This window comes from Eptesicus fuscus, chromosome 2, assembly GCF_027574615.1.
Source record: "Eptesicus fuscus isolate TK198812 chromosome 2, DD_ASM_mEF_20220401, whole genome shotgun sequence".
Classification (NCBI taxonomy): Eukaryota; Metazoa; Chordata; class Mammalia; order Chiroptera; family Vespertilionidae; genus Eptesicus; species Eptesicus fuscus.
In genome coordinates, this window is record NC_072474.1 from 73,350,458 (window position 1) to 73,364,606 (window position 14,149).

General features: G+C 39.2%; 1 protein-coding gene across 5 annotated transcripts in view; it reads right to left on the reverse strand.

Moving 5' to 3' along the window:
* Positions 1 to 8,237: 8,237 nt before the first annotated feature.
* The window catches only part of RUFY3 (RUN and FYVE domain containing 3), a 77,434-nt gene continuing 71,522 nt past the window's right edge, over positions 8,238 to 14,149 (reverse strand). For 4 of the 5 annotated variants that reach the window (XM_054728524.1, XM_054728514.1, XM_054728517.1 and 1 more), the window contains exons 15-18: positions 13,458 to 13,522; positions 11,095 to 11,122; positions 10,247 to 10,315; positions 8,238 to 8,582 (exon numbers count right to left, since the gene is read on the reverse strand). In XM_054728524.1, coding sequence (XP_054584499.1) covers positions 8,439 to 8,582; positions 10,247 to 10,315; positions 11,095 to 11,122; positions 13,458 to 13,522 — 306 coding nt within the window. In that variant the 3' untranslated portion in view covers positions 8,238 to 8,438. The remainder of the gene's footprint in view (positions 8,583 to 10,246; positions 10,316 to 11,094; positions 11,123 to 13,457; positions 13,523 to 14,149) is intronic. The other variant, XM_054728516.1, reaches the window with a different exon arrangement.

The following is a 14,149-nucleotide window of genomic DNA, read 5'->3' on the forward strand; positions in this document are numbered from 1 at the left end:
GAGTATTTATTTTGGAGTGTGTGGATAAACCAAATATATTTTTATTACATTAAGTCCTGGTATATTATTATAAGGAGACATGATTAACTTTCAGTTGTGTTTGTCATCCAATAAGAACATGACTTACCCAGTTTAACAGCTTCAGCATTACTACTTAGATGGAAATATGTTTTCATATATGTGTACTGAGCTGTGCAAACTGGTGTCTGTAGCTGTATGATCTGCTAGAATGTGATCTTTTCTCCCTCCCTTTAGCAGCAGGCATCCAATTTGCTGTGGGAAAAATCTGTAGGGTCTTTTGGGATTGGGGATGGTGAAGAATTAATTCATTTGCAAGTACTTTATTTTGGAGCTAATGAATTTCATTTGCATATCTCTGGGAAAAGAATGAGAGCAAAAGCCTTAAAGTGTGTGTGGTGTGGGTAAGCGGGAAAGGGTGTATCTTCCTGCCACACTAGTGGCTGAGCTCTCAGTAAAAAGGTGGCCATTCTTGGGAAGTCTTACAAATTCATGTATTTTTCCTAGCCTCCCTTTAGCAAGTTATTGCTCATAATTTGGGCTACTAAATGAATGCTTGCTGAGAAGGCAGGTGTAAAAAAGCATGTGTAAAAAAGCACATGATAGAATAAAAGTGATCTTTTATTTCTATCCAATCAAAAGACATATTTCTCTTTCCCAAAATTTGACAAAACTGGGTTATCATCAGTTGCTATTGAAATAAGTAATGACAGAGGTTTTCTCTTCTATTTATGTCTTTATAATCTTTATGGGAAAGCTATCAGAATTGCCAGATTGGATATGGCCAGGTTACCCATATACTGCTTTAGTTAGCTACTTCTCAAGGAGCTCTAAGGGAGGACTCTGATAAGGAAGCTCATCAAAGTTTAGGTTTTTGTGTAGATCCCAAGGAGGAAATTGCTAGATTGTGATATGATCTGAGATACTCACTGATGCCAGAGAATGAAGCAGAACCCAGATATTTGTCCCTCTCTGCCTGGGTGAAGGCAGCTTCTGCCAGGTGGGAGGGAGACTTGAGTCCGCTATGGAGCGGAAGTCTCTGAAGCCTGGATATACCTGCAGAGTGGGGAGGAAGCAGCAGGAGAAAGCACTTCCATCTACATGACATTTTGAGGCAAGGGCCCTGCTTATTAGTCAAATGTCCTATTGGCATCCTCTGCCCTAAACCATCCCTCAGCAGATTCTCATTTGGGGATTTTTCTCTGGGTTACATCCTATTCATTTTACAATTTAAAACATTCTTTTGTTTTCATAGTTTCCCCTAAATCATGTGAAAGGGTTTATATTCAATTGGTAGGACACATATTATAGAGCAGAATGGTATTTCAACAGTAGAGGCAGGCCTAAGTTCCATTGTCCTTCAAAAAAATTGCTCTAACGTGGTAGGAATGGACTTTTCCCTCCTGATTCAGCAGATTAGAAGATACTCTTTGAAGTTTGTACGAAGGGAATAAAGCTGCTATAAACAGTCATGTGTAGGTTTTTGTGTGTACATAATATTTTAACTCATTTGGGTAAATGCCAGGGAGTGGGATTGCTGGGTCACATGGTAAGACTTGAGTTTTAATAAGAAACGCTAAACTAGCTTCCAAGGCGGCTGGCTGTGCCATTCACATCCCTGCCAGCGATGAGCGCCAGTTCCTGTAGCAGCTCCTCCTGGTCAGCATTTGGTGTTCCCGGTGTTTTGAATCTGAGCTAATGTAATAAGTGTGTAGTGGTATCTCGTTTTGGTTTGTGATTCCATAGTGTCATAAGATGTTGAGAATCTTTATAGATTTGAATCTTCATATTGTCTTCAGTGAAGTGTCTGTTCAGATCTTTTGTCCAGTTTTTTAGTTGGGTGGTTTTCTTCATTTTAGGAAGGGGATATAAAGGTTTTATTTGGTGTTTAAACCTTGATGATATGAAAAATTAGATAATTTTTTAAATTGTTTTTTTTATTTTTTGAAAGAAATAATATTCTAGAGATATGAAGGGGTGTACTTCCTCTGATCCTGTACTTCAGCCACTTAGTCCCTTAGGCAGCCCTGTCACCACTTTCTAATGTAAACTTCCAGTGATATTTACTGTATAGATAAGCAAATATAATAAACACTTTCATTTCTTTTTAGCAAACTATACATACTATTCTGAACCCTTTTCTCATTTAATATATCCTAAAGATCATTTGATGTCATTATACACAATCTTTCCTCTTTTCTTGATTTTAATTTTTTTGTTTTTTATTAATCTTAGAGGAAAGGACAGAGAGACAGAGACAGAGAGACATTGGTCAGTTGCCTCCTGCATGCGCCCCAACCGAGAATCGAACATGCCACCTGGTGTACGGGATGAGGCTCTTACCGTCCAGGGCTTCCCTCATTTTTTAAAAGGGATTGTACACTATGGATGTATGCAATTGAACCTGTCCCTTACTAATGAACATATAAATTGTTTCCAATCTTTTGCTATTATAATGCTGAAATGAATTGCCTTGTATAAATTTGTCATTTTGTACATACATAAATTTCTCTCTGTGGGATAAATGGTCAGAATATGTGCACTTGTAATTTATATCAAATTAAATTTATATCTGTATATTTTTTTCTTAGTTTGCACTAGCAGTGCAAGTGCCCATTTCCCCATAGCCTCACTGACAGTGTATTTGCAACTGTTCTTTGCCACTCTGAGAGGTTAAGCGCCTGCACACACACTTGCAATGGTATTTTATGAGGTAGCATTTCACATTTAGAGCTTTTGAATTTCCTTTTCTGTTGTTCTCTTACAATCCCTAATACTAATCACCTTCATTAATTTTAAAGCAAATCCAAACCATAGTATCACTTGTATTTCAGTGTGCATCTCTTTAAATAGGACTTTAAAAATACCATCATTCCTAAAAATACTAATTCTTTTTATCACCAAAAATATCTATTTGAAATGTCAGGATCTAAATAGTCCACACATTGCAGTTGGTTACTCTGCCTCTTTATCCCCCCTGTGAAATTTTTAAATATCAAATTTCAATCATACAATAAAGTGACATTTTTAAATATAAAATTTCAAGCATACAATAAAGGCAACTATAAGCATGCCTATACCTATCACCTCAATAAGGTACGATTTTGCCATACTTTATCATCTGTGCACCCATTGATCTATTTTCTTTATGTGTGTCAAAGTTTGTAAATATCCATATTTGACTTAAGCTTTTGGGCATATAAAGTTTTTAATTGTAAAATTTACAGTGAAGTGAACAAATGTTAAGTGTACCACTTGATGAGTCTTGATGTACAACTTGTAACCCAAACCCCCAGCAAGCTATGGAACGTTGTCATCACATCAGGAAGTTTCTGCACCTCTCCCATCTCTTCTCCCTGTTAGGGTTTTCACCATGGATTAGTTTGGCCATTTTAGAGCTTCATAGAAATGGAATCATATAGTATGTGTTTGTGTGTAAATTTCTCTTCAGCGTGTTTTTGAGATTCATCCATATGTTTCAGCTTGGTTTCTTTTCATTGCTGAGTAGTATTCTGTTATATGAACATGCCACAGTTTAACTTTTCATGTGTTAGATGAACCACTGGTGGACAATGGGCTGTTTCCCATTTGGGCTATTACAAATAAAGTTGCTATGAACCTCTTGTGCAAGCCTTTTTGTGGACCTATGTTTTAATTTCTTTTGAGTAAGTACTTGGCAGAATATCCTGAGTTGTAAGGTTGGTATATTTTAAGTTTTACTAGAAATTGACGTACCTCTTTCCAAAGTGGTCATCCTATTTTACATACCCACAAGCAATATGAGAGTTCCACTAGGTCCATGGTCGGCAAACTGCGTCTCGCGAGCCACATGCGACTCTTTGGCCCCTTGAGTGTGGCTCTTCCACAAAATACCACGGCCTGGGCGAGTCTATTTTGAAGAAGTGGCGTTAGAAGAAGTTTAAGTTTAAAAAATTTGGCTCTCAAAAGAAATTTCAATTGTTGTACTGTTGATATTTGGCTCTGTTGACTAATGAGTTTGCCGACCACTGCACTAGGTCTATAGCCTCACCAATTAATGGTGTCATCCTGTAATTTCAACCATTCTGTGTGTAGTGGTACCCCATTGTGGTTTCAATTTGTCTTCCTTGACAATCGATGAGCATTTTTTTTTTCATAAGCTTTTGGGCCATTCAAATTTCTTTAGTGAAGTTAAAGTGCTTGTTTCCTATTTTACTCTATATGTTCACTCTTCCATTTACTTTTTCCTTTATTTTTGAACAGATAAGATTAACGTGTAGAAGTTTCCACAATCTGAATTTTGCTCATTGCTTTTCTGTGATTATTGACCACTTTTCTATTTGGTCTTCTTCTTAACTAGTTAGCAGAAACCTGTTATTCTTGCAATGAACTAGTATTAACACCTCCCTGCCCTCTACATCCCCCCCCCCCCCCCGCCCACACACACACACACTTCGTCACTGTTTATTATGGAAGGATATTTTTATGTGGTCGAATTCTTAAATTTCCCCTTTTATGGCTTCTAAGTTTTGTGTCAGAATTAGGACATCCCAGTGAGAGGACTTTGAAAGCACCTGGTGATAAGGCATTGTAGCCAAGGCAGAGTAGAATATGGAAGGATTCGGTGAAACAGGATCACCAAGGTACATTTAAGAATAAGCTTTTCAAGTGATTCAGACTAATTTGAATCCCGCAGTTGAAACTGCACAAGTATATTCAAAGACTTGTCCCAAAACCTACCTGGTTCTAATTGAAATACAAGAGGCTCACCACCTCTCTTTTTGCCATTTGGCAATGACATTTGGAAATACCAAAAGCAAAAGAGAAACTTTAGTTATTCATAATCCTAATAGCTTGGCTGAAATTCCATTTATTTCTTGCCCCCTTAAGAAGGCAAATGAAATACAAGTGATAATATCGTGCTGATTTTTAACCTGCTCTAATTAATGAGTAAATTATTTGTGGTAAATGAGTATGAGTGATAGTATTGTGCCAGAAAGCAGCACCCCACAGTGGCAAGGCAATATTGCTGCCTGGAGACTCATAATTTTCCATCTCCCTGCCTCCTGGAGGCCTGAGTGATCTGTTTACCAAGCTTAATTATTATTAACTCTTAGGAATGTTGACATCCTCAGCCATGTTCACAACTGGTCAATGGTTCTTTTAACCAGTTTTATATATCAAGATGTTAGGTTGTCTTTAAAAAATGTATATTTCTATTGATTTTTAGGGAAGAGAAAGGGAAACATTGATGTGACAGCAGGAAACAGATTAGCTACCTCCCCAACTGGGGGTCGAGCTTGAAACCTGGGCATGTGCCCCAACCCATGTGTGCCTGACTGGAATTGAACCAGCAATCTTTTGGTGCATGGGAAGATGTCCAACCAACTGAGCCACAGCAGCCAGGGCAATAGGCTGTCTTTGAGTAAAGTTTGTCATTCTAGGCATAGCAATTGTGCTTGCCAGGTACTTGACTTCTGACTTGGTAGATTGACTGTCATGCTTACAAAATCAACTGTCCTGAGGAATCTATATATATATATATAAAAGCCTAAGCAATTGGTTGACTGGCTGGCTGGTAGCTATGACATGCAATGACCACCAGGGGGCAGATGCTCAACGCAGGAGCGGCCGAGCGACAGCAACTTTGCAGTGTCCTCTTGTGCACTGTGGGACCTCTTGGGGGATGTCGGACTGTCAGTTTTGGCCCGATTCCCCACAGGCCAGGCCGAGGGACCCCACCTGCTGGAAGGACCCCGCTCATTCCACAGACACCCTTCGAGCCCCGGCGCCACCCCATGTGGGAGGTTGGCTGGACCCATCTCGCTCAGTCCCGCCCTGCCAGCCACCTTCTAATTAATTTCCTTTCAATGTGCATAAATCTGTGCACTGGGCCGCTAGTGTTGAGAATAAAATGGAAGCCTTCAATAATTGACAATCCCCAAGCAAATGTCTAAGAACCTTTAAGATGGGACCTGGGATAACATTTGGGGGTGGGGGAGAATATATTAAGTTACTTAAAAGATGTTTTACTAGAAAAGGATGGCCACTTATATTTGAAGTATAGTTCTTAAAAAAGGGGTGGCATTTTCTGTTGAGCAAAGCTGAAATGAGGCTGTGATAGTAGCCCTGAGAGCTACCTGGAAATCACTAGGCCATACCTAGAGTCCTTTCATAAAATGAATTTATTTCTAGGCTCTCCGTTCTATTCCTTTGGTCTCTGTCTTTATCACAGTACCACTGTTTTGATCACTGTAGCTTTGTAATAAGTTTTCAGATCAGGAAATGTGAGACTTCCAACTTTGTTCTTTTTCAATATCATTTTGGCTATTTGGATACCCCTTAAGATTCTGTATGAATTTTAGCATGGATGCTTTTATTTCCACCATTGCTACTATATTGGGATTTTTGGTAGAGATTACATTATAGACTCTACATGGCTTTGGGTACTATTGACATCTTAAAGGATATCAAGTTTTCTAATTCATGAACATGGGGGGGGGTGTCTTTCCATTTATTGGTATCATTAATTTCTTTTGGCAATGTTTTATAGTTTTCAGTGTAAAAGTTGTTTGCCTCTTTGGTTAATTCTTATTGATGCTGTTGGAAATGGTGGAAAGCACAAATTTTAACCCTTTGCACTCGCTTTTTTTTCTCGATTCCTTTATTCTACTCAGGATTTAATTTTTTAAATACCCCAGATTTTACAAAGCGCGGCAGTAGAATAAAAAACTGGAGTTTCTTTTCATACAAACTTATTTATTTGGATTTTTTAATATTTCAAATTATTGATACATTCAATACAATTCGACATACGAGCTGCTACCGATGCTAACCGTGTCGAGTCACACTCGACATCCGAGTGCAAAAGGTTAAGGATGATAAGCTTAACATTAAGTCAAGGTTTTTATGACTTGGTCTCCTTGCTCTTGTGGGCTGCTGCACTAATAGATCCTTGGAGCTTTAAAAAAAAACAACACTTCATGTCTAATTACTTATTACATCTTACAGTCTATGTACAGAGCTGCCTATTTCCAATTTAATTGAAACTAATGATAACTTGCTAATTTAGGATAATTCCCCAAATTATCTGTGGCACCTAGAACACTGCTGGCATATGTAGGTAGCCAAAAATAAGGAGAAAGAAGAATCACAAAAAACAAATTTTTAAAGGTGAAAAAAGACAAGCTAGGCTAGATTTATTCGATTTTATTTTTCCTTAGTACTCTTAAAATTCAGCTTCAAATAACACACCAGACTTCTGAAATAACAACTCTTTCTTAGGCTGTAACCCTTTTTTAGGAGACAGAATTTATCAAATACAATGTTTCCACTGAGAATTCTAACCCAGTTACAATCTAGGCACATGTAACATAATGAATATAGCACATACCATTTCTTTCCTTCCCTTGCTAAACATACCTCCCCACCACCCCCCGCAAAGCTTGTTACTGAAAGATGTTTGAGTATCATACTTTCCAAGAAACCTGTCTACCAGTTCTAATTCTTGGCTCAGAATAAAGGATCCCTTGGTCAAGAAAGAATTTAATATTCTGAGCTCATTGTTCTCTGCCATGGACATAATTAAATTGCTTTACTTAACACCTGACAGCCTTGCTTTCAATACTTATTTGCAAAAGTTAAACCCCATCTTAAAAACTAACCATTTGCTTTACGACTTGGAGAGGGGAGACTGGGGGAGACAGGCGGCTTGTTTGTAGCTGGAGACTGAAAAGGGCAGGTATTTACTCCTGAAGTCATTACGTGGGAAAACAGCAACTGCTCCTCCACCTTGTTCCGATAATGAACATACCTACAGGCCAGGACCAGAAAATTCTTGTCCTGAAACTATAATATATTACAATATTGCTTTAAGTACATTTAGAACTTATATTACTCTTTAATTTATTTTCCCTGAGCTTGTGTTCACAGTTTGGTAGAGATACTTTAAAGAGGTAGGTAGTGGGGTTGAAGAGGAAATAATGTTCATGTTTAGCAGCACTTGGGAAAATATATAACATCTGTCATTTTGATCCTAGATAACATTTATCTTTCCTCCTCAAATATGCAAATGTAATAGAGGAAGATGATCATTTTTCTTTATATTCTTATCCGCTAAGGACCCTCTCCTATTAGATCTACCAGTGTTAACACTATTCACTCAAATGAATAGCTCTTTCAAAGACATGCCGTAAAACAAACCCTTCAAAGTGGGATTGTCTAGATTTAGAAGAGAGAAGTTCAACTGAGTAACTTTTATTTATACAGTCATTAGGGAAAACGAGCAAAAGTTCCAGCGCCCCAACCACTGTCTTTTCTTCCTGGACCTGGTTTATTTAAACCATTTCTATCAACTCAAGATGATTGTAAGGCCTGGACTCTGGGAATCCTGACGTCTAACACAGGTAGAGGCAGGTGGGTCCAGGTCTTGGCCTCCAGCCTTAGGCTGGGCTGGTGGAGTACTGTTTCATCAGCTGCTCGTGACAGGGATTGCAAACTCGCTCAGGCTTAATACTTGAAGGAAGAGGCAGTTCGTTTGTTGAACAGGCATCACAGAAGGTTCCTCTGCAGTTCTCACATACATTCTATAAGGAGAAGAGCGGGTTAGGTGGGGATGAGAAGGGACAAGGATGCATGGGATATAAAAGGCCAAATACCATCAACAGCGTCTAATCAAGCACTGCCTGAACGTTGGCTATGCATGATCTCTGCCTACAGAGAAGCTTACAATCTAGTTCTTAGATTTTAAATGAAGAGGATTAAAAAGGACAGATAATACACACATTCTTTATCTTTAGGATACATACTTTCATTCGCTATATTCACTGTTAGGTAGGCTAATTCTAAAATTAGTTTGCAAACACCTAAGCATTCTCCAAGTAAGGCAGGCAGTGATTTCGCGATGGATTGGGTAGCAGCCCAAGATTAAAGCATGTGCTGGGCATGAACTGAAAGTATAATTCCTAATACACAGATGTGCTCAATGCTTTCCTGTGATGCTCTACAAGCAAATCCTTTGAGATATCAGTGCAACTTCCCGCATCCTGTTTATAGGGACATTAGTCTCTTTATTAAGCACTTTGCATCTTCAGAGGCCAAGTGGCAGGACAGCAGCTGGGTCACCATGGCAGTGCCACTGATCAGGCTGTGGTAGGGTGGTGCACACAGCCCCAAAAGTCCCCATACGGAGACAGTGACAAATAATTTCCCCTACAAATAATGCTATTTTCTCTCTAACAACTCATCTCCCCGAGGGTGCAGTGGAGGTAGGGGGTCACTTCTATTTGAAAGCGGGGAGGAATTTTCCTGGCACACTGAGTTATTTTGCATAGCTTAGAAGAGAGAAGCCAGAATTAGAAGAGCAGTTTCTTCTATATTTCTGTAATTGGTTAAAATTTAGCATAATGACAAATGGTGGCAGGCAGGTTGTAATCCAGAAGTTGGGCATGTTTTCTTATCTCTTCCAAGCACTTGTTTCTCACACTCCTTGTCCATGACATTTCTTGTGACTCTACTATGAACAGGGCACGGTATTAGAGGCTGAAGGTCCTACTGTGAGCAAGGCACAGCTCCGGCAGTCAAAGACACGCTTTCTGAATTTCTCTCCCTCTGACGACTCCAGTAGCATAACAAACGGGGAAGGTGCTCAGGTAGAGATCCTTGAAGATCTTAGGGGAAAGCAAGTGGTTTAGAGAGAGCTCGTTTCCCTCTCAGAGGCTATTTCCCCAAACAATTCAAGGAACCCCCTACCCAAAACCTATCTTATCTGTTCTAAGCAGGATGGACTACTGGGAGGAGTGCAGACTTTGGAGTCAAAGTCAGGTTGCATCTGGGCTCTGCCACTTATGAGCTGAGTAACTTTGGGAAATGTATTTAACATCTCTGAGCCTGAGGTTCTTCATTTATTAAAATGATGGCACGAAGGACATTAGCTTCACAAGAACAGGGACTTGGTCTACCCTTTGCTCATCGTTTTCTCCAGCACATGGAACAGTATATTCCACACAGCAGGCACTCAAGGAATATTTATAAGTTTATGTTTATTTGTGTTAAATTATTTTAGTTGCTTATATTTGTTTTAATGGGGATTTACCAACGTGACTGAAAAAAAAAAAAAAAGGTACACAATAAATGCATGTTCCTTTTGCCTTCCCCCACCCTGCACTCTCCACAGCGAAGGCCCTGCTATTGGGAGGGGCTGTGGTGTAAGGGCCTCCCTGTGAGAACCTGCTCATTTCTCACCAGTTACCTTCGTTAGGCTGCCACCTTCCTGGCATAGCTGACACACCTGTGGCTCTTCAGAGAGCAGCGGCTGATCCTAAACCACACAGTGAGCCAGTTAGTTTCCCTTAACCCCAGAAATAGTAATACTTTCAGAATATGCATTGTTAGTTACAAAATTAATATAAGCACAGCACAGACTATCTGGAAACTAGCAAATTACATAGAGTCCTACCACCTTAACACAACTCTGATAATACTATCTTTAGCCTTGGAGCTCCTTTAATTTTTATAATAAAGTAACGTGATTTTATTTATAAAAAGAAAAGTATGTAAGTATAATGTAAAAAATGTGTGTGTGTGGGGGGAAGCCCCATCCTTCTTGAGTTACTCTATGAGAGAATGCAAAGCAGTGAGCTTCGCTTTATATCCTAATAAATAACAGGGTGACTCGGACACAGAAGCGTTTATCATCTTTTTCTTTGGGTTGGCAAATACTACTTATTTGCACAGTATTTTACAATTACTTACATTGTTTATTTCTAAGTGATTGAGAAATATTTTTTCTCCCCATTTTATATAGGGAAATCTAAGGGAAATGGAGGTACTGTGAGCTCTCTTAGGACCAATTTCTTAGGTGACAGAATTTCAAATAAGAAGTGAGAACTAGTTTTTACTTAGGAGATTGCTCAAAGCTGTGCTGCTCCCTGTGAGTTTCAGGCAAATGCATGTCTGTTTGGGACACTGTTAAAAGGCCAGGACACAGAGGCCTGTACGCATTCATCTACCTCCATGCTGCTTTGTTTACAGCCAGGCATGGCACAGCCAACCACACAGTTTGTACAAGATGTTTCTCAGAACAGGAGACTCAGTTACCTGTTCATCCACCGGGGGAGACTGCAGCCTAGAATGGAAAATTAGAAACAGTAAATACAGCAACTTATTATATTTTCCCTTGTATCATTTCAAACGCACACAAAAAGCAACACCATGGTTCTCTTATGTTGTTGGAACCAATATAACCACTAATCTTGACCTTCAAGGAGAGGAAATTTTGGTTGTTACATTTATTACTAGAATCTGATCCTTGGTCTACATTATGGTTCCTGTTTAAAAATAGATTTGGAATTACAGTTTATGTTTCCTTTTTACTACCCAGAAACAACGTTTATTTTTCCAAACCTGTAAAACTCCAAATGGCCAACACCATGTTTTAATAGCTTTTTTCTATCTAATATTACAGAAATCTATTCCCTATGTTATATATTAATCCCCTCTCCCTAATAATGTTAACATGTGAAGTTTATTAATCAGGGACAGGGATTTGAAGGAGATTGTCACATGAGACGAAGCTGAGCTAATGCTGATTTTCCCAACTTCAAATAGAACTTAAGAGGAAAGCCAGGTCCACTTTGGCTCTAGAGAAAATGTACCACAGACCCACAGTGGTTCTACTTCCATTCGGTTGAGTGGCAGTGTGACCCTCAGTGTGACTGGGTTTTCAGCTGTTCCTTGGACCACAACCCTAGGAAGCCTGGGTATGTTTTAGGACAGCCCTGGAAGCAGCTATTATGTAGTGCCTTTCTGAGGTACTTAAAAAGAGAAGACAAGGTAAATAGAGGCAACTTGGGTGTGCCACCCAGCCTGTTTATGTTCCTTAAACTTTCTCATCTGTAAGGTAGGAAGAGATTAAAGTTTTGCAAGGAGAATTACATTTGTAAGGCAGTAGTGAATATGAAATACATCACGGACATGAAGGAGCACTGTCTTACATTCCCAGGGCCTAAATCAGAACCTGGCGTGTAAGACCCTCCTGACTGTAACCAACTGACTTTAGTCTGGAAGGAGCTGCCCCTGAAAGGCATTTTCTAGTCCTGGTTAATTTCATGGCCTATTCCCTTCCATCGCTCAGGCCGACCTGATGTGTTACTGGGCTGATGTGTCTAAGGTAGGTCCTGGGTCAGACCAGGCTCTTTGGGATTAAAGTTAAAGGCTTTGGAATCACTCCGGCCTTGGCGGTGAGGAAGGGCTACTTAGGCTGAGTACCTGCACAATCAGCCTGCTGTTGCACTGGGTGATTTATCATCTCCAGCAGCTGCTTTTGCTCCAGATGACACACAACCTCATTCTTAAGGCATCAAAGCCTGGACGGGCAGATACCAAAAATACACACTGTACAGTTCTCTCAGAACCCTTCTCAGGTATTTCCTTGTTACTAACCTTTTGTTATTGTTACAATAGACCTTAACTTTTAGAGCAGTTTTAGGTTCACTGCAGAACTGAGCAGCAAGTCCAGAGATTTCTCACATATTCTGTCCACTCTCCCCAATATCAACACTCTGTACCAGAGTGGCACATGGTGTTATAATCAACTAACCTACACTGACACATCATAATTACTCAAAGTCCTTAGCTGACCTTAAGGTTCATTCTTGGTTTTCTACATCCTATGGGTCTGGACAAATGTATAATGACAGGTATAATCACCACAGTATCACACTGAGTATTTTCACAGTTCTAAAAAATCCTCTGTGCTCCGCCTATTCATCCATCCATCTATCTATACCCCCTAACCCCTGGTTTTGCCTTTCCCAGGATGTCAAATAGTTGGACTTCCTTCATTTTTTAATGCAGTGGGATTATGTAATATTTTGTTGTATTTCTACCTGCTAGAATTATTGTTAAAAGTCAATGTCCTTTAAATGACATTATGCTTGTCATTGTAGTGAGCAAATCGTATTAAGAATTAAGAAAAAGGAATAAAGTTAAACTGTTTGAGACCCTCAGAGAACAGACATAAGAGCAATTACCAGATTTCTTTGAAACATAAGCTGCCTTTCTCTTAGCACACAGGTAGAAGTGAGTCATACTCAAGTACATGTAAGAACCTAAGAAATGCCATGACGTGTGCTTCATTTTCTCGGAATACCAATCCAGCACAGATTAGAGATAATCTTCTAAGTGATAATCAGAATTTGGGAATTAACTTTAGGGAAGAGTCAGAGGACAGCTTGATCACCCTTCTTGTTTCTGAAATTGACTAAATGGGTTTGGTTTACTGTGTTACAATACTTATTTGGTTTATTATTTACTCACTTCCCCTTCAAAATGTCTTTCTAGAATATTCATATTAGAATTCAGTGTCCGGACTTATCATTGCCAATGTATATCCAAAGCTCCCTCTTTCCCAACACCCCAAAATCACTTCATATCTTAGTTAATACTTTATTAACAAACACCTGTGGCTTTCTTCCAGGGGCTGTTTTAGTTTAACATTTTCCTCTTGAATTTTGTGCTTCCCATCCTGCCAAAAGAAAATAGCTTAATTTATTAATGATTCAAAATGCTAAACAATGATGATATTGCAGTCATTTTTTCTTAGCTTGATTATAAAGCTAAGCAGCTTTTTAAAGGGAAGGAATTAAACTTTCAAGATGTTTTTTCTCATTCTTTACTCCAAGTGGTTTCTTAACAGATTATTATGATAGAATTTGCAACAAATGATTTTCAGAGTAGATATTTTCTCTAATTCTTAAGATTCAAATGAAAATTCAGAATGTACTAGTATACTATTTACTTGCATAGTGGGCTCAAGGTATCAGCTATTCTTAGAAGAAAAAGAAAAGAAGTAGATACACACATATATTCCCCCTGGTGGCTGAGCTCTGGAAAACTGGTCACACCACGCATGGCTGTACCCAGAAGACTGCATGACCCTCTGGCCCAATGCCATGATGATTTCTACAGCCTGCACAGGTCAAGGAGTTTTCTTCTTTGAAGGACCAATTACTACCTGCAGTTTAGAGACAAATTCTTCCTGTGGCACACACTCTTTGCTGCCTGCCTTGAACTGAGGCCCATCAGTCTCCAAAAGTGCAATGCATGTTCTGAGACCACTCAAGTATCAAGGAAGGGAGGTCAATGCAGTTTA